This window comes from Aulostomus chinensis, chromosome 3 (assembly GCF_037954235.1).
Source record: "Aulostomus chinensis isolate RoL2024-O1b breed Wild chromosome 3, RoL_Achi_v1.0, whole genome shotgun sequence".
NCBI lineage: Eukaryota > Metazoa > Chordata > Actinopteri > Syngnathiformes > Aulostomidae > Aulostomus > Aulostomus chinensis.
The window spans coordinates 29,187,284-29,207,739 of NC_141322.1; the positions used below are offsets into that span (position 1 = coordinate 29,187,284).

At 48.5% G+C, this 20,456-nt stretch overlaps 1 protein-coding gene across 3 annotated transcripts; it reads right to left on the bottom strand.

Moving 5' to 3' along the window:
- Positions 1 to 191: 191 nt before the first annotated feature.
- tasora (transcription activation suppressor a) lies at positions 192 to 20,385 on the bottom strand. 3 transcript variants are annotated; one of them, XM_086200213.1, is made up of 29 exons: positions 19,917 to 20,384; positions 17,755 to 17,900; positions 16,922 to 17,014; positions 16,673 to 16,745; positions 16,428 to 16,519; positions 16,133 to 16,264; positions 15,385 to 15,515; positions 14,839 to 14,870; positions 14,603 to 14,708; positions 13,670 to 13,773; positions 13,259 to 13,362; positions 12,783 to 12,855; positions 12,463 to 12,537; positions 11,841 to 12,037; positions 10,761 to 11,048; positions 10,431 to 10,620; positions 9,841 to 9,969; positions 9,368 to 9,522; positions 8,525 to 8,687; positions 7,602 to 8,240; positions 6,653 to 7,287; positions 5,912 to 6,304; positions 5,543 to 5,665; positions 4,733 to 4,892; positions 4,400 to 4,508; positions 3,959 to 4,137; positions 3,712 to 3,858; positions 2,863 to 3,586; positions 196 to 2,236 (listed from the first exon to the last, which is right to left on the bottom strand). In XM_086200213.1, exons 1-29 carry the CDS (start codon positions 20,182 to 20,184, stop codon positions 1,720 to 1,722), a joined length of 6,177 nt encoding a protein of 2,058 aa, XP_086056339.1. In that variant the 5' UTR covers positions 20,185 to 20,384; the 3' UTR covers positions 196 to 1,719. The 3 variants fall into 3 exon arrangements, with proteins under 3 accessions (XP_086056338.1, XP_086056337.1, XP_086056339.1); XM_086200212.1 differs by lacking the exon at positions 19,917 to 20,384 and adding an exon at positions 19,401 to 19,555 and having other exon boundaries at positions 192 to 2,236; positions 5,912 to 7,287; XM_086200211.1 differs by having other exon boundaries at positions 195 to 2,236; positions 5,912 to 7,287; positions 19,917 to 20,385.
- Positions 20,386 to 20,456: the final 71 nt, after the last annotated feature.

The window sequence follows — 20,456 nt, forward strand, 5'->3', positions numbered from 1 at the left end:
CAGGCCACGAAGTAGGTCACCATCTTAAGGTTGTGCACTAACAAACACATTTAAAAGTAAATGAATAATGTATTCATCCTGAACTTAACCCAAAGTTCAAACATTTAAAAGCCATTTAGATTCTAGCCACAATTCCATGTTGGTTCGGAGGAAACACGCCGGACCAAAGCTGTGCAAGGAACTGCAGAGACAAAGCTGAGGGTTTATTCTCAGGCAAGTTTTAATAATGAAAAAACCTCCGATGTAAAAAAAAAAAAAAAAAGGTAAAAAAATGATTCTTAAGTTAAAACCAGTCTGACAGTCACTTCCTACATACAACAACTGAACACAGACAGCGCCCAGTGTAACAAACAAAACACCGAGTACAAAATGATTTTTTTTTTTTCCTTGTTCTTTTTTTAGCTGGAAGACGTTTCGGGTTGTCTTGTCCATCTTAGTCTTTTCCAATTGAGGTTTCCACTAATTTCAACCTTCCAGGCTGCATCATGAACCAGGAACCTGCTCAGGTTTACTCACAGCAGGAAGGACTGAACAGGATTCCTGGAGACACGGTCCAGGATCCCTCCAGGGTTCTGCTGGTTTTGGCTTTTTTGCTCAAATGTCAAAATCGTCCGCGCCATGTGGGAACTGATCCAGACTCGTACCCCGTCAGTCAACGATCACATTTAAAGCTGCGTGCAGCAACTTAAAGTGAGTTTATTTGTTAGACTCCAGGTCAGGAAAAACTGTTTGGATGGATTTAAAGTCCACTTTGTCAGGTGAGCTGAGGGACGCGGGGAACTGCACCTGCCGTGTTTGTCCTCTCAGGAACATGAGTGAGAGAAGGAAAGCACCTCCGGGGGTTGACCGTGTACATTTGTACAGTTTAGTTGAGTGAGACTGAGGTAAGTATCATGGACGCGAGCCGTTTCCTTCAGTCTTGAAGAACAGGGAACTAGCAGGTGGGCAGGTCGAAGTTTCACTGGGGAAAAAAAAACGGTTGGACCACCCACAAAACTCCTCCCACTGCTGCCAGTTGGTACATCAGCTTCTCTAGTTTTGGGTCCACACTCTGCAGGACCGGTTTACTACTGAGAGCAAATCTTTGAGGGGCATTAACCACAGTTCTTTTAGAAAGTGACAGTGCTTCAGAGTGCTAGCTTTCATCCCCACTTGTCAGATGAAGACGTGCTGAGATCATCACGAGCCCCGACCCAGAACTGTCGCACCACCTCATTGTGAGACGTCGTCTTTTGTTTATCGTATCAGAACTGCAAGTTTTTGAGACGGCAGATATATAATATATATATATTATATAATATATGAATCTATGCTGCTGATCAACGAGCTAGAAATCCTCCACCAGCTTTTCTCTCAAACCGATGGTAATGCTCTTTCATGGCAGCCATTGTGACATCATAGGGTCAACACAGGTCAAAGTAGATCAAATCAGGTTTGGTTCGTTAGTATCACAGGCACTCCAGTCGGTCCTGGGTCTTTGCTCATGTTAATTACTCTTGTGCGACCCTGTAGTGACACGCCAACATGCCGATGAAGACAACGGGTGCAGCGATGGTTCTGGATCAGGGTTGGATGGAAATGAGTGTGGACGCTCCTTCTGGCCTCCTAATTTCAGTTTAGTGTGTATCCTGCTCTTCATCATGTACTCTTTGGCCCTCTTGCACCACCTCGTGAACTGACACACAGGGGCTGAACAGTGTCACTGCTCAAACTGGGTCTCTACATCCCGTTGAAGCCCCCTCCTCTGTGCAGCCCCCCTCTGTGGCCCTGTCCTGAAGGGTTTTGGTATCCTCCCAGTAGTCCAGGACCTATGAGGTCTCTACCAGGCTGTTGAAAGCCCCAAACCAATGCAGCACCTGCAGGGACCAGTCCCCCTGGCCAGACAGGTGTCCCAAGAAGGCTCCTCACCCCTCCCAGGGCCGCCAAGTGGCCAGGCGGGGGGCTGGGGGAGAAAGGCAGGCGGGGCTGCTGCAGGAGGCTGCCGCCCCAGCGCTGCTGGTTGTAAGGCGGGTGTGACAGGCTCGGACGAAACGGCTCGCTTAGCTGCTGCAGCGGATTAGTCGGCAGATGCTGAAGCTGCTGCAGTCGAGGCTGAGCGCGGCTGAGTTTACGCTCCTGCTCTGTTACCATGGCAGCATTTCCTGTTGCCTGGGTGCTGCTGGAGACCAACACAACATTGTGCGCGGGTGCTGATCCCTCTCGTCTCATTGGCTGTTCCCGACCTGATGGTGAATCTCTGCAGGGAGAAACGAGAAGACCAGCGGCACCGTCGTGAATCACAGAGGCTACGGAAGATGGAGGTGAAGGATTACTGAGCACACGGCTGGATGGAGAGGAACTGGATTATGCAGGATGTTGCGCTTGACATTTAGAGAATGTAAACTAATGTTTTACGCAATTCTGCAGTTAGCAGTCAGGCTCCAGTCACACACGCACGTCGACGAGTTACAAGAGCATCTAAACTGGCAAAAGTAATAGTCTTTGTGGCAAGAAAAAATGAGTCTTGCTGGGTAACTTCAACTATATAATGACTGAATGAACGAAGACTTCTTATCGACAAAGGTGTGAACTCAGTGGTTAGCAGTGCAGTGCTCACGGTGTATTACCAACAAACTGCTTCCCAGACGCGAGTCTGATGTCGCCACCACAGCTCTCCACCTCTTCTGTTCTCTTAAGTCGTCTGACTTTTAACGTCCATGACAAACTCTACAGTCTTGATTAGCCACTTGATAGCAATCACCATTCTTAAAACTACAACTACTCACGAGTGTGGTATTTACTACTTCAGAGCTGGACAGGTTGGAGCAGGTCTACTTGTCAATGAAGCTGGAGACAAAAATGAGGTTCACTGCATTCACTCACCTTGGCCTGTCGCCCTCAGCAGGACAGGAGGTGGTACTGGAGGAGACTATTGGCTCTTTCCTGTTGCTGGCTGAGTCCATGTGGTAACGCGGTGCTGCTGCTGTAGCTGGGATTTGATTGGATGAGGTGGCAGATGGAGGGCCAGAGGAGGATGTGTCAATACATCTGGAACCCTGGCTTCGTCCCAACGGCGCCACTGAAGTATCTCCTCCTTCATCTCTAGGCTCTCCCTCTCGTCGACCTCCTCCCCTCATCTGTCCCTCTGTGGGGGGCTCAGCTCCAGCTCGGCCCTCCTTCCACTGCCCCTCCTCAGCCTCCGTCTGAAGAGTTGAGTGAATTAACTCAAGAGTGGCTGCCACTGCCTTCCTGCCAGGAGTGAGGTGGACTGACTCAGGGCAACCTCCCTGATCAAGAGGAGGAGTGATGCAGCTGCTGCCTACTGCAACTGGAACGGGATGGAAGTTTATGGGGAGGTTGGTGCTGAACTCTGCCTGGGATTGTAGCTGCTGCTGCTGTTGCTGCCTCTGCTGCTGCGCCCGGCGCTCAGCCCTCAACTGTGAGATAGCCATTTGTAACATTTCCAGTTCTTTGTCTGAGTGGCGCGGCACACCCTCCTTATAGGAGGCTTCTGGGACCAGCTGGTCCGATATATAGGAGAGGTTGGAGCCAGACTGCTGCAGAAGATGCTGAACCTGCTCGCCGGCGGTGAGGGGACGGACGTGTTCTGGAAACAGATGGACAGTATTCAAAGCCTGAGACACCACAAGGCCTTACAACTCTCAATGATTCAGTTTTTCCACTTCCCAACAGGATTTTGATATTTTCTGAGGTAATAATTCAACAGCGGACCTTTGGACGGCAGCAGGTCCTCCGTGATCAGCTGCTTGCCTTTGATGTCCTGGTATCCAACCAGTTTGTCAAAGTTGTGAAGAACATCGTCAATGCGGGCCATGACGATGCCGCTACTGGAGTAGGCGGGGAACCTCTCGAACCTCTCTGAGACAGGACAGACACAGTCTAGTTGGTTAGTTCTCTAATCCCAGCAGGTTACAGATTCACAACCCAGAGTCCCATCAGTGCTGTCATACACACGTACCAGTCAGGACGAGTGTGTGTCGGTACTGCGTGTATCGCGCCTGAAGCTCAATCAGACAGTCGAGGTCTGGTGACTGATGGTTCACCAGGTCACAGTTGTGATACGGGAGGAATTCAACGATCTGACGCTTGTGGTAGGCTGACAGTAGATCCAAGATGTCCGCTGCATCCCTCCTGAATCTGGCAGACAACCACACACACACACACACACACACACACACACACACACACACACACACACACACACACACACACACACACACACACACACACACACACACACACACACACACACACACACACACACACACACACACACACACACACACACACACACACAGTATAAGGGCAGTTCTTGACTCCATTTGATTAAGTCAACAGGCCCAGCAGCCAGTGTGCCTGCTGGGCCTCAGCCGGAGCTGCCGGGATGCAGCAGCAGTACCTGGCTTGTTCTTTCAATTTCTTGTGGGCTTTGCAGTGAACCTTCCACCTCCAAACTCTCCCTGAAGAACTCTGCTTTTCTAAGAACATCAGCAGTGCAGCCAGTCGATCTGCAAAACACCACCTTGTTCATTTACTGACACATTATGTTTGAACGCGTGCAGTTATCAGTACTTTTAGGATTTAGTACTGATTCACATTGTTTTAAAGGGCTAGTTTTTCTGCAACTGATTAATCATATCAGTTATTTTTGCCAAACTTCATTTTTTTTGAAGTGTCAAAGCAACAAAACCCATTTTCCAAACTCTTACGTTGGATTTTTGACTCAACGTACCTGGAGAAGTGACATCTGGGTTGAGGGCGAAGTCGTCTGAGACGACGCAGCCGCCGGCCACAAACAGCTCATTGTAGCTTCTGTTCCTGATGTCGTCCAGACTATCGATTCCCACAAACACCACCAAGTGATGCTGCTTCAGAGAGACCAGACCTGGGATCTAAGTTGTGAACACACACAGTCACACTCAATACTGCTGCTTCTGGTTTGGTCATGTGACCCACAGCCAGTCACTCAGTGCACACACACACACACACACACACAGAGGGTCAGTTTGTGTCCCAGCGATCATTCAGTGTCCTGAGTCTCAAACAAACAAAATTACAGTAAATAGACACTAAAACCAATTTACTTGGTTACTTACAACTTAATTTTCAAAACTGTAGTTCAACACTGGGGAAGATTCCAAACGATGTGGAATATTTCTACACTGAAATAAATATTATCCTGCTTTTTGGCTTCATTTAGTTTTCAGTCTTTTCCAGGTATTCAATGACTGTGTGAACCTTGGAACTCCATCCCCGTCACACCCGGGTGTGCGCCCTCATCCACTAGAGGGCGCTGAGAGGGCTCAGACGGATTTCCAGACTACTGATGTGGAGGAGCCTGCACCACTGTGAGGGAGGTCACTTGTCAAGGGAATGAAAAGAAATCCAAGAAATCTGTTGCTTCATCTGTTCTATAGCAACAACATCGACATAGCTGCAACATGCAAATGGATCTGTTCCCAGGTGATCTGGATCCGCTCGGGACCTGGAAAGACAGGCGCTCAGATGAAGAGGGGCCGTTAGAGGGATCATTCAGAGCTACCTTGTGAACGTGTCCTGCTATGTCTTTGTTCTTAATGATGACCAGCAATCTGCTGTCAGACTTCTCTTGGTTCATGAAGGCCACAGGACTCTGCTCCACATAACCCTGCCTCAAGAGGTACTCCTGCAATACGAGAGGAGACACACACACTAACTGTACAGCCGCACAACATAATTACACGACTGACAATATAAAGGAAAAACAACGCGAGTTGAAGAAAATGGTTTAAAGTATTAAAAGAATCAGAAAGTACATAAAACAAGATCTTCTCAGCCGGGGGTAAATGATGGCTCCATTTTGGAATATGCTTTATAAAGGCACTCGTGTAATATCGTGAATTGTGAGTGAACTGAGAGGGCCATGTGTTACCTTGATGTCTTCAAGGACTTGGTCCTTGGGTTTGGTCCCGTGGATGTAGAACTGCCTGGAGTGTTTCTTCACGTCTTTGACGATCTCCCACAGGTTGTTGAACACCTCTGGCTGCAGCTGGTTGATCAGAGAGCTGAGGGCTGACGACTGGGGGACAGGATCTGTGCCGGGCCCGGTGATGGACATCGAGCCCTGGCTGGAGGCCTGCTCGGAGGGTTGTGGGGGCTCTACAAAGGGTTTGGAGACACTGTTGAGCCCTGGTAGAGTTGCTTGAAATTCAGCACCTGCAAGGCTGCTTCCAGCTTCTTCACCAGTGACAGAACACGCGGCCATGGTGGTGGGAGGGTTCTCCGGAGTTTTACGGCTGTTACGAGTGACTGACGGGTCGATGTGCTGTGGGTTACAGTCAGACCGCGGGGACATGTTAGGGTTGGGGAAGAGAGCACCAGAAACAGATGTAGAGGTAGGAAAAGATAAAGTGACATTTGAAGTTGGGGCATTCGTGCTGTTTTTTGTGCAGGGAATCCGTCGGGTGATCGTATCTGGCCACCGTTGGTCCTCTCTGGAGACTTCAGGGGTTTGACTGACTACAGTATTAAAGCCAGCAGGTGTTAGCTGACCAAAGCCTGCCGAAGCCCCCCCATCTGCCCCTGATTTACCATTAGCTGCTCGGATGCTGGCCACAAAAGCACAAACACTGGTGGCCAACACAGTATCCTTGTTTTCAGGCTTGTGGCTCACCCATCTGTCGTCCAACTCCTTCATCATGCTGTTAATGTCGTCGTGTAGCGAGCTGACGTAGTCCTGGACGCGGGGGCAGGGATTGTAGAAGGACACGTACTGAGAAAAGGGAGACACGGCGGTTGGAAGTGCGTGCTGAGATGAGGTGGTGGGTGTGTTTGAACTGCAGTGTGGGGGTTTTGGGAAGCTGTACTGCACACTCTCCTCTTGCAGGAGAAGATGCATGTCGGAGGAGAAATCCGCTTGATGTTTGTCCACAATCCCATCGATATCACTGAGAGGACAAGCAGGAGGTGAGACGGCAGAGGCAGAATCAGAGGAGCCCCCCAACATTTCATTAGCTACCCTGCGTATCAAGTCATTCCCCTCATCTTGCGAGGCCTCCACAGCTTCTTCTTCACCTCCTTTATGTAGTTTTTCACATAGCTGTGATTCTTTTGCCTTTTTCAAGGGTTCTGCCTGCATCCCCTCCACTCTTGTCCCTCCTGCCTGCTGACTTTGCATTTTGGGTGATAATGAGGGGACTGTCCTGTCTGCAGCTGAAGGGACAGACAGCTTAATGGATGAGGAGACGGACGAGTCTTCACTCTGCTGTTCTTTGCCCAGAGGTTTCTGTTCTGCGTTCCTGGTCATTCCTGCGGGAAGAGGACCGCACATGCACATCAGTAAGTTCACTGCACACCAGTTCCACAGAAACAGCTCCAAATCATTCATTAGTTTCTGAGTCTTGGAAAGTTGGAGGAATAGTAAAATTCCCAAAAACTATATCAGTATCTATCAACCATATCTTTAACCAAATTAAATACACTGAGACTCTTCTTCAAGGCTTGTCCTACCTTCTGATGGAGAGTATGTTGCAATCCCAGTGTAAATCAGCAGGTGGCAGAATAATCTACGGATGAACTTAACCGACTCAAAAAAACAAAAACAAGCCAGTCGCTGAGGTTACCTGCAAACTCCAGGGAGCCTTTGGGAGCGAACGGCTGCTTGTTAGCGCAGTTGTGACCCTCGTTATGTGGGCTGTGGTTGTTTGGCTCTGGGGACTGGCATCGGGGGTGTGGGGCAGAGCGGCTGAGCTGATGTGATGGGTGTTGGGAGGGAGAGGGGGGAGGGTGGCGTGGTGGAAATAGGTATCGGGAAGGAGAGCGGGGAGGACTGGGCTCTGGGGATGGACACTGCGACGGGGAAGGAGGGGGGCTGGGCTGTGGGGATGGGCATTGAGATGGAGATGGGAGAGGGCTGGGTGCTGGGGATGGGCACTGAGACAGGGAGGGGGGAGGGCTGGGCACCGGGGAAGGGCACTGTGACACGGAAGGGGGAGGGCTAGGCTCCGGGGAGAGGCAACAAGATGGGGAGGGGGGAGAGCTGGGCTCTGGGGATGGGCAATGGGAGGGTGAAGGGGGAGGACTGGGTTCAGGTGATGGGCACAGAGGGGGCGAAGCAGGAGGGCTGTGCTCTGGAGACGGGGTGGGACTGGTCCCAGGAGGTTTGGTTGTTGTGATGATGCCTGTTGCCATGACGATGTGATGGAAGCGGGGATCCTGAGGGATGTTTCTGTCTCTCTGGGTGTACCTCTGTGAACTCAGACCTGCAGACAGAATTCAAGGTTTAACCAGGGAGGAAAGTGTGAACCTGAATCTGCTCCTTTAGAGCTGAGAGACTGACAGCACTGAACCAATGTGGTATTGCTGACTGCGACCATGACACCAGAGATGGATCCATCATGAAGGAGGACTTAAGTCATACTCCTTCAATTTGAGTCCTGGGTTTTATTGGTCCTTAATACTTACAGTATCACATAGAGGCAGAGAAACCCTGGACTTCATGTTTGTGTGTGTGTGAATGTATTCCTGACTCGGCGGGCAGACCGACCTGTGATGGGGATGAGGACCCACGGGATGAGCCCCTCCTCCTCCGCTTCGTATCCTCCAGCTCTCCTCAACAGACCTCCACCTCTACCTGGTGGTCCATGGTGATTTACCTCGCCGCTGGGACTGAACCCTTCCAGACTACTAATGCTGCCTGCCATCTGCTCCTGCAAAAACACACGCACACACATGCACATTTTCAGTTTGCCATTGGGACAGGAAAATGTGGCCCAAAACACGCTAATCAACAAAGAGGAACGTGGACGAGGTGAACGAGAGACGCCAAGACATCATGATGCAAACGAGAGTTTTCTTTTAACGAGGTGATGAGCAAAACTGCTGTCCAGGATAGTTCTTGGAGTGTGGGAGTTTCTCCTTCTCGCGAATCGAACACACAGTCCTTACCTGCATTAAGAGGCGGAGAATTCACAATAAAACAGACGTGCGCTTTTCAATGCAGTTTTTATATAAGAACAGCTTCTCTTTGCTAATCTCCCCACACAATTTTGCCTGAAAATACAAGTTGTTATTCTCAGCTGAGATGAGGTCTCAGCCGTGTGTGATCTGTTCTTGCACATTCTTTTGGCACAAGTTGTGACAGTAGGGTGGCGCGGCTCGGGGGTAGAGTGGCCGTCTACCAGCTGAAGGGTCCCTGGTTCGATCCTCACTTCTCCTGGTGACCATGTCGAAGTGTCCTTGTGCAAGATACTGAACCCCTGAGTCCCGCCTCTCACCCTATGTCAACTGCGATAGGCTCCAACCCCCGCGACCCTTAATAGACAAGCGGTGTCGAAAATGGATGGATGGAAGCTGTGACAGTATGATTTACTTAAATCTTCACACTGACCTCCAGCTCCTCCTGCTTCCTCAGGTCAATGTCACAGTTGATGGGCAGCCCCAGCTTGTTGGCTAAACTATCGAATGGACACAATTCTCCCTGGAATTCCTCCAGTGCGTCAGCACGGGCCTGGTTAGCTGTTCCTCTCGCAGCCTGGCTGAGACCTGTCAGTAGGCAGAGAATGATTCATCGAAACCATTTTCATCATAAATGATCAAATCGATAACTTCTTGTCTCAAAGTGTTTGTATGATGCCTTTCACAAATTTGTAGCAGACAAGAGAAAGCTGCTTTGTAGCATCGCCTCTATGTTGCTGTGACAGCACAGAGGACAGCTCTAACAAACGAGCACACTGAAAGCTGACTGGTAGAATCACCGAAGAGCACATTTTTACACCTAAACTGCTGTTACACTCGTCACATTGCATGTGGGACCTTCAATGTTGTGATCAGTTCACGTGGTCTCTTACGGTCTCCAGTTACCTGTCAGCAGCCTGAATAGTTTGGTGGCTAGCTCGGATTTTTCTTCCCGAAGATCCACGTCTTTTAAACCCATCAAGTTAATGACAGAAGTGAGAGAGTCTGGAGGGCCTGAGGCTGGTCCACCTTCAACTGAAGCCAAAGGAAATATGTCAGTAACCAACACACAGGAGAGCAGACGTCACATATGGAAAAGAGCCTCCATCCACTACTTGTTAATCAACAGGTTAACTGGGGAGTATCAGGCTCTTCTTACTCTCCCCTCCTGAGATCAGGAGAAGGAACTGCCACCTGAGTAAAGATCAGCCCACCAAGGCCCCCTAAAGTCACCTACCAGTCACCTGCCAAAAAAACAAACAGAAAGCTGCTGCATTGCCATGCATCACTGAGCATGAACTTCCATCAACTGCTGCCAGGGAAGTTTGCAGGAAAAAGGAGAGCAGAAAGAACTGAGTCTTTACAGATGCAATACGCAAAGAAACGGACAGAAAGTTATTCTTCCCTTCCACCATTTGACTCAATAAGATTTTATTTTGGCTTGTTTGACGGCGATTGACTGCTGTCAGAGCTGTCACCGCCACTTGTCTCCTTGCCTGGGATCTTGTCACATCCCGCGTGTTTCTGCGATGCCTTCAGATATTTAAGAGCCCGTTCTGCCGTTTTCTGTTCCAGTCTCCTCTTCCTCCCTGGCGTCTCCACTGCTCCTTCCCTTTCTTCCTCCTTCCAAACCTCATTTGCTGCATTCCTCTCACAGGTCAACACAAGGTCTATCATCTGCTGCATCTGACGGACAAAGAGCAAACATTTGAATTCTGTGGGGTAAATGGACACAATAATTACACCAGGATTTTTAATGGTTTACTTGTTAAGATACTGATAATAATATAGGCAGAGAAATACTGTCCCTATATTTGGGATTTCACCTTCTGACTGTTGGTCTCTCCGTCTCTCGTGTTGCCGGTCATCCTCCCCGTCCTCTCGAGCTCTCCTCCCCGGCTCTGCCAGGCTCTCACCTCCCGAGGGGCCTCAAGGCCACAGTGGGCCTCCATCATCCTCCTGGCTCGAGCAACAGACAGCTGGTAGAGGACGGGGCTGTACAGGTAGGAGCGCAGGTATCCGTCCAGGTTCAGCCGGTGGTGTTTGGGAACAGGAAACGGCTGCCCGTGCTCATCCAATTTCGTGTCGTACTCACCCATGGGATACTGTCGGGCCTGAGAGCAAAGACAGAAATGTGTCTGTGTCCGCATTAGGAAGGTCAAACTGTTCAGACAGAACCAAAAGCACTTCATGATGCTGCTTAAAAAAAGCTTTAACTCCATAAAAAACAAGCTGGCGTGCTCACACTCACACTCACACTCACACTCACACTCACACACACACACACACACACACACACACACACACACACACACACACACACACACACACACACACACACACACACAAAAAACATGGCATGTGGACATCGGGACTTTATAGGTTATGAGGAGTGATTCAACAAGCAAGTCCAGTACACATACAGACTGAAAACACTCAACATGAAAATGCCTCCAATCCTAAGATTCAGGTCTATAAAGAATTTCTTTATTTTCCACTATGGCGTGGAGCAACTTGGCTGCGAGGAGCCCCGTCGTCTACACCTTTAGGTTGAACCGTCATCGAGCCCATCGTTACCTTCGGCTCTGCACTTGTGGTTTAACGGAAGGAACAAATCCCCACAGACCAGTCCAGAAACTGGAGGACTGAGTTCTTTACTCATGACGGTCCCATAAAGTTGAGCTCCTCTTCATTGCAACAAGAGTCTTAGAAGAAAAGGGATCATGATGAGGCCCAAAAACACCACCAGCATCTTCAGAACCATCAGAACCATGACAGGGGCATTAAAAAACCCTCTGAGGGCCGGGCGTTTTCCAGCGCTGTCCCTGGCGTGTTCAACGGTGACATCCAAAGATCTAAACCCACTTTTTTACTTCAACAAAATCTGAGGGTGACTATGGTCCCACCTTGCTGTCACTCTGGCCGGTGAGATACTCCCGGGCCTGGCGCTCCACACCAGTGGACAGCTCAGGAGGAGGGTTTGCCCGGGCCTTCACCAGGGCGTGATGAAGTGCTGGTAAGAATTTGTTCAGACCCGGCATGACTGGGCCACCAGACATCAGCGGCTCTGCGGCGGCACAGGAGGAGGCCGCACCCGTGGGACCTACAAGAGGAAACGGGAGGAAAAGCTTGTACATTATGGGAGTGACTCACTGTAGGTGACAGGCCCTAAACATGGGATGGACTCTTGCCAGATCCACCACTGGCTTTTAATGCAGCAAATATCAGCTTTTTTTATCTCATTCAACAGAAGAACAAATGTGGCACTGTTCAGGTCCGATGTGCTGCATTTACTGTAGGGACACAGAATTTGAAATCATGTCACACGTAGGTGCTACCAACAAAGCTGCTGTATCCTGTATAAATGCCTTTGTGATGTCAGAGGTGCTGCTGACAGACGCACACCTACAGAGTCGTCAACTCCTCATACATTCGGTACGTTAAGAATCACTTAACAGGCAACAACATTCAGGGTTGGAACATTTCTAAATGATTCCTCCTCCCACCCGCCGTCCCTGTGCCACTCACTGGATTTGGCCATGTCTCTGGTCTCTGGGAAGACAAACAAGGCCTGGAGACACCTCCTCCAGCTCTCCCCTCTCTCTGCAAACACAATACAGAAAAATCATAGAAATTCAAGGACTCTTGCTTCCTACCCTAACAAACGCACCTCACCAGAGAAGAGTGCTCGTTCTCACTTCACTAATCATGCCTTAAATGTAAGTGATTAAAACAAAATGCTAGAACATTTGATTCTGATTGGCCGAGGGGTGTTTACAGAAGTCTATAAAGACATCAGATGGTAATTAGCCTCGCTGTCACTTCACCCATTCTGTCCCGCGTCATACCAGCTGGTGGGGCCATCTGAACGCTGGACAGCAGGATGAGGAAGCCTCTGTCTGTCAGCGGAGTCACCAGAACCTGCAGGCAGGACAGAAACTGTCATGGAACAACAAGCCTCCTCCACATCGTGGTCTCGTTCTCGTCTTTCTGCCCATGTTTCACTACACTCCTCCCCCCGTTCACTGACCTCCTTCTGCTTCTACTACAAACCTGACCAAGCAGTGACCTTTTTACTCCGCCTCATGTGCACCTCAGGTTTGAAGTCACCGTTTGGATAGTTTTTTTTAGTACAGACCCCCCCCCCCCCCTTTAGGAAACAGAGGTTTACCTGAAAACCCGTTTCTCTTGACTTAAACATCTGACAAGTGCAGCAAACAGCTGCAACCCACTTACAAAAAGAATTCCCCAGACATCAACATAAATACTCTCTCAAATGAACATAAAGCAGTCAATCAAGGTGCAGCATTTCAAGATGACCCACCACTCTCTTGATCTCCAGTTCCTGCAGGAGTCTCTTCACGCTGGTGGTTGATCGACACTTGTCAGTCACTTCTAGGAGGCTGCTGCAAAGGCCGTTCTTCACGACTGCACACAACAAACATCCAACAGAATATCTGACACGGATGTTCATTCTGACATATAACACAATATTGACCGCGATATGAAAAAAAAATAAATTCTAACTTAAAAGCCTCTTTTTTGATCTCAAAACGTGTGCTGAGCTTTTTGTTGTCCTGTGATTCTGTAAAATGCAGGTTCACAAACTGTCAACTTCAAAGAAATTGCATGTCAGCACAGAAACTAAGCCTAAGTGATTTAAGCCCAAAAGGTCTGCAGTGCAGTCAGCATCCTGACGTGTCACCGCTCGTCACTGAGGGTCGTCTGGCCTCACCTTCCTGGCTGCCGTTGTAGAGGTTGTAGGAGAAGAGGTCAGCGGGGAGGAGCTTGGTCACCTGGTCCAGCCTTATCAAACAGCCCATCTCCAGCTTCTCTGGTCTGAAGGAGACGTGGCGAAATAAACAATCATCAAATCATCTGGTGTGACTGAGCATCAACCGGGCTCCTATCGTACCACCAAATCACTCGATTCTGGTTGGCTTCAGCTCTCCTGAGTGTAGCTGTCACTCCAAAATAACCGCTGACTGCTCCTCAGAATCAGACTTGTTTTTTTTCTCCTAAAAAGCACAACTCCAGTGTGGTCGTGACAAGCATTTGAGGAGCCGCGTTATTTTCACTGGTCATCAGCAACTTGCCATGTTTACAGGGACTGCTTGTTTAACATGTTGCCAAATTTATTCAATAAAATGGCACGTTTTCAAAAACCGCAACTCTTCAGACCGAGATCATCGTGGACTTTCATCTCATGTTCCTCTCCTGCTGCTAGAGCATTTGGTAAGCGTCTGGTTTGATGTCTACATTAAAGTCAACCAACAACATCAAATCCAAACTGAGACAGAGCCTTCAGAACAACATGGCCCTTAAAACACCCACTGAGTAGCGAGTAATGAGGACGTGGGTCAATTTAAAGTGGCGCTGTGCAAGATCGGCCATTTCTTTGCCGTTTTCTCGGTCTGTGCTCACGTTGTTCTCCACAGAGCTCCCCTACAGCCTCTGAGTATCTGTTGGACAACAGCGCCGTAACAACTCAGCCACCAATCGACCCATAAAGTGTTACAGAACCCTCAACACGACGCTTGACTTATTTGATTCGGTTAAATTAAGCGAGAAAAAGGATGCATAGTTCCTCTTTAAGACTTCCTGTAAACACAGCTGTACCCGAGCAGCATAGCTGAAACTTCACTCAAGAATCCATCGGGGTACTCACAGTCTGTGGGGCAGGAAGGGAGGAGAGGAGGAGCGAAGGGAGATCTGGAAGAGAACCTTGTCTTCTTTGACCAAATCTCCAGTCCACACTGTGTACTGAGCTCGCTCTGAGACAGCAAACGAACAAAACCAAGGACACAGACGGAGGGAGATGAGAGCTCTCGTTTAAGGTCACCAGGTAGGAAAATCTTTCCTTGAGTTTTTGTGAAAATAAGTAGAAAGTGGGTGAATGCTCACCTTTACTCACTTCTGCTGATTGACTGTTCGACCTGTTCATTGAACACAACACACACACACACACACACACACACACACACGAGTCAATTCAGACATTCAAGACTGAGATCAAAGATGACTCAGAAAAGAAAAAAACTCCTGCCACAAGTTTCAGAAAATATAGAATTACGCGTCACATTTCCTTACAGCCAAACTAATTCCAATCCAACACTTTTGAAGTGATTAAAAACCTGACTCAGGCAGCATGCAAGCATCTGTACAAAACTATCTGTCATACAACAAAGAGAAAATATCTCGCCAGCAGTTTTTCAATGGGAAAAAAATATGGTATTGACTGGTAATTTCCCATCAGATGTCAGGATCGTTTCAATGTCAATCAATTATCACACACATGTCAATTCATTAATTACACACAAAAAAACCTGTCCTCTTATTTCACCAACTGATTTTCTCACATTAAAAAAGTAAAACGCCACCTACTCCGTCTCCCTCATTAGAAGTCCAGATTGGGTTTTTTTTTTGGTAAGTTCCATTTGTGTCTCCTACCTGATGGGTGCCAGGGGCTTGCTGGGAAGTGAAGAGTCTTTTCCTTTAAACAGGAAGGAGACGACAGCGTACGGACAAACGTGGCGAGGCCGCTCTCGCAGCTCGTCAAACACATACTCATAGAAGTATTGCTGAAATAAAGAGCAGAAAAACGGTGCTCAAAGCGATGCCTCACTTCTTCCAACTTCTGAATCCCCATTTCCACTCATGTGTTGCTACACAGGGACATTCAAGGGCGAGGCCGCTTCATTCTACTAACCCAAACCCTTAAACACATCCTATTTCAGTAAAACACAAGTGTCCTACCTCTGCCTCTACCTGACCTCAGCTTAAGAACCAGAACCTGATACCTAAACCAGCAGCGTCCGATTCTGTGTCCAAAGGTCGCGTTATCTGTTTCATGCAATCGTCACCTGTCGTGGTTCCGTGGCAAACACCCATCTTTCCATCGCTGGTACTTCACTTCCTGTCTGCCTCAGTGATTACTGGTCCCACCCTACTGCGCTGCACCGTTATTTCATTTCCTTGAGTGCAAATAAGCCACATTCCGATACACTGTTCCTGTTCTGGCTGCTCACCTGTGCACCCAACAACGCTACAAACTTGTCTGCCACTCTTGCATTTGAGTCACGCTGTCTTACTAAACACAGTCTCACTAAGCAAACAGTTCAAACCATGACAACATTTTACTGTTCAGCGAGGCCAGCTCGCACGGATGTGTTTTTTGTTTCTGCACAGATGAATTTACCTGCGTGAGCTCAAAGGCACGGTAGACGGTGAGCGAGGTGACCTTGGAGGCGTTCTTGGAGATGTGGCTGTCGAAGCGAGGCGTTGGATCAAGGGCACTCTTCATGTTGTCAAAGATGCTCTTCACCTTCCCCTGAAACCAAGCAGGTCGCAGTCGGACCGATCCGGTCACTCAGGACGCATCTTTTTACCGGCTCAGAGTCACATGACAACTTCCTGGCTCTGAGTGTCATCTAAATATGACTGAGAAATGTGTGAAAACTGTCCAATGCACTGATAGCAGGCAGCGGGTTTACCTTCATCACTTTGAAGATGAGGATCTCCCCTGTGGCTCCAGGGTTGAATGAGTTAACTTGGAGTAAGTCTGAGTACCGGGACAGATAAACACCTGGAGACACACACATTGAAGAGCCGACAAACAGTGAAGTGGTGGAGAGAGACAGTACTTTGAAGAGGATAAAGAAGCCCGAAAGCAACAATAGGCTGGTGGGTAAATGATAGCTCATAGAATGTTGTTTTCCACTCTTTAAATGTGCGCTACCTTTCTGGGGGTGTCCCAGCCCCGACATCCAGCTTTGACCCACAGGCAGGCCTTTCTCACAGAGCAGGGGCAGCTGCACGCCAACATAATCACAAGAGAGAGAGAGAGAGATTACAAAATAAATACAATAATATATCTGACGAGAATATCAGTCGACTCTGGTCCTCGTCTTCCGGTTCATCTCGAAGACATTTAGGGACATTTTAAAGGAACGCTTTGGAAAGACAACAATGGATCGTAAAATCTCACCCGAGCAGCCTCAGCCAACAGGAAACAGTAGCTCTCCCCCAGCTCGTTATCAGTCCTGCCATCGGCCTTCATCTCCCTCCTCTTCTCCACAAACTGTAAGAAACACACACACTTGTTACACTTCAATGAAACCAATCAGCTAGCTAAACTCCTGGCCTCTCTTCAGGATCTAAAAAAAAACAACAACTGGGTGATCTGCAACTCTTTTATGACTTAAGTTAAACCAAACTGAAGTTGCTGTTCCAAACCCAAACACTACGTCTCATGAGATGTGTCACTGCATGGCATGACCTCAGAGCCCGGGAGTTTCTCTCTGAGCAGGATTTATGAACATGAGCATCATGAACGCTATGGGTATGTTGCAGTACTTATATGTGAGTTTTTACAGTATGTCCTTGAACCCCCCCCAAATCAACCTCCATCACCAAAACTCTGGCAACTGTGCTCCAAACCTCCTCTTTTCCAGTGTTGACCTCATAACCTATGTGATCTGAGGAAGGCCAGTTTGGCCGAAACGTCATCACCTCTCTTCAGTGCACAACCTTGTATGGAACTCGGAGTGTGCGGCCCAGGTTGCTAGCGGCTCTTATCTGGTGTGCGTCTGCACTTCTCCTCTAAAACCTCATTAAAAAAAAAAAATCACCTGAGGGGATCATCAGCTGTTAACATCACATGACATGGATGTCGTGGCCCGAACCTTTGAAGGAGACAGAGTTTTGACCCAACTTTTTCACTGAATTGTTTCACTGCAGCCCTGCCCCTCTTAAGCTTACCCCCCCCAGCCAGAATCTCAACCGCTGACCAGCGTCTCTCTTTCTCTCTCTCTCTCTCACCTCTTTCTCCAGCAGCTCACTGTGGACGAGGCGAGGCTTATTATAGGCAAAGCAGGCGGCAGAGTTGGCATCCACGTAGCTGGAGGTCAGGATGCTCATCATGTCCTCAAACTCCCTGGACTCAGTGGAGACATACTGGAACAAAGCTGGGGGGGGACAGCAACATAGACACATGTGTCAGCATGAGTGTACCATTGAGTACGTGAGGACAACTAGAAATCTCGCAAAAACTGTGGATGGACAGAGAGGTGCGCCTCCTGTTAACGGTGCGTGACACCACGTTCCACGCTGGTGACACGCAGGCCAACTGATCAGCCAGGGCTGATCTGCACAGTTGCATCAGACAGGCCAAGCACTGCCACAAGCTGAGGGCTGAAGACCACTTGAATAACGCTGAGCCCGACGCATGTGGCAGGGCATCCAGGCTGTAACACACTACAAACCAAGCCCAGTTTGTGAGGTTAGACCATCTGACCTCCTCCACCCTCACCCTGAACACTGGAGTCCCACAAGGCTGTGTGCTGAGCCCCCTTCTTTACTCCCTCTTCACCTACGACTGCACTTGGTCTTCCTTTCCTGGGGCGGTCCTCATGTGGGACAGTTTTGTCCTTGCGCTTGATGATTTTGGCAACTGCACTTTGGGGACAAACATAAAGTTTCTGCAATTTTCCAGAGTGACTGAAATTCCGTTCTTAAAGTAATGGTGGACTGCCGTTTCTCTTTACCTACTACTTCTCCATACCTGTCTGAATATATTTGCATGTAACCCTTTTATATATGTACCTTTATAACAGCATATAACCCTTTTAACTCTGTACTATAGCATACACAACTATGTTGCATACCTTCTATGTTTACTGTATACTTATTTCCCATTTCTACCTCAACATACCTTCACTTAATCCTGCTCCCATGGCAACCCTATGCTCTTATCACTGTATATAATACATATTACTGTAGCACTGTACATACCTCTGATAGTCTTACTACTCAGGAGCACTCAAAAATTTATGTACTCTATCTGTATATACCTGTATTTAATCACCTGCACACCGTATATTACTACTGCTCTTCCTGCTGCACTCTGGTCAAATGCCAAACCTCTTTTCGTTGCACTGTACTTGTACTGCATAATGACAATACATCTGAATCGAATCTATTCTAATCTGTAGATTTGCTTAATTGGGGGAATTGAGCTGACTTGACGGTCCTTTGACGTGACCCCCCACCCCCCCCCCCCCCACACACACACACACACACACATTCACCTTCACAAGAACAAAGCCAAGTTCAGCCCAGACCACCTCTGAATGTGGCCTGAGCAGTCGGATCAAAGCACCTTCAGTACGCATTAGAGTACTTGGAGCTTCCCACTTGTGATCGGATCAGGCACCTTCATACAGGTCTAAGGAAGATATGGGACATAGAACTCATCCTGACCACATTAGAAGACCTCTTCCTTCCCTCCACACCAGAGCTCATTTAAACTACCTATTTCCCACAGTGCCATAATCCATGTATTCCCTCATGTGTCACAACAGTACATAACAGGACGACAACGCTAGCTAACTGGTGGTAACGATAAACAAAAGTGGGCAGGTCGGACGTTACCTTCTGTTAGCTAGCACACGGTGACGTTAGCTTACCTTAGCTATGTTTGAAGCTAAACTGAAAACAAGCGTCCGTCTATTAAGCGAGTCTGACATGTTCATTCTGGTAACTGTAGGTTAGCTACAAAGTGACAACAAACGCTGCTACCGTTTACAGTACCAGCTAGCATCCTATAAAACTGCCCGTTAGACTCGATGCTGCATTAGCCTCAACACAACGTGTGTAGCTTCAATGATTTAACGGTTGTGATTTATATCGGATACGAATGATAGCCACAGCGCGGTCATATTAATGGTGCCTTGGCGATGTCATTTTGTAAAAAGAAAAGAAAACAACAACCAAAAAAAAAACCCAAAACAAAATAAAAACAGAGACTGAGAAAAGTAAGCTAGCCAATCAAAACTAACGTTAACGTTGGACTTTAAATGTTATCTGTTCGTAGCTTTTCCACTGCTGAGGCTAAAGGTGCGTAAAACAACAAAACCCAAAATTAACGTAAGTTTAACGTCTCAGGGGTTATGGAACACAGAACCGTGAAGTAGAACTCCAACCTTTCTTTTCCTTGGTTTTCCGTGGTATGTGGAACTTGCCCGGCTCCTTCGGCATGTGTCTCTGATGGACCACTTGGGGTGCCGAGTTCCTCCTCTCCGTCCTCCAGGCGGGAGCACCGAGCACGTCCCATCCACCGGGAGTTTCTCTGGTGGGGTGCACCTCGATCACCTCGCCATCTTGCAGGCCAGCGTTAGCTCCAATCTCCGCGGCGGCAGACACTCTCCTCGGGCGAGGTATCTCCCTCTGGAAGGGTTCCCTGTCGTCCATTGTCGTTTTCTCTAACCATCCGACGCCTTCTCCCAAACCGTCACTTAGAAAACAGTTCGTGGACCAAAGTCCCTTCGATGACACCGCTGTTACCTCCTGGTCGCGCTGCGCGGGGAATCGAACCAAAACACAATCACCGCCATATTCTGAAGGAAGTAGAGATCTTCTTTACTAAGCAAGAACCGCAGCCGGTTTTACCAGATGTCACTTTACTGCCACCTGGTGGACAAATCTAGTACATACAATGTTCGTCTGATTCAGCCATCGGTCCC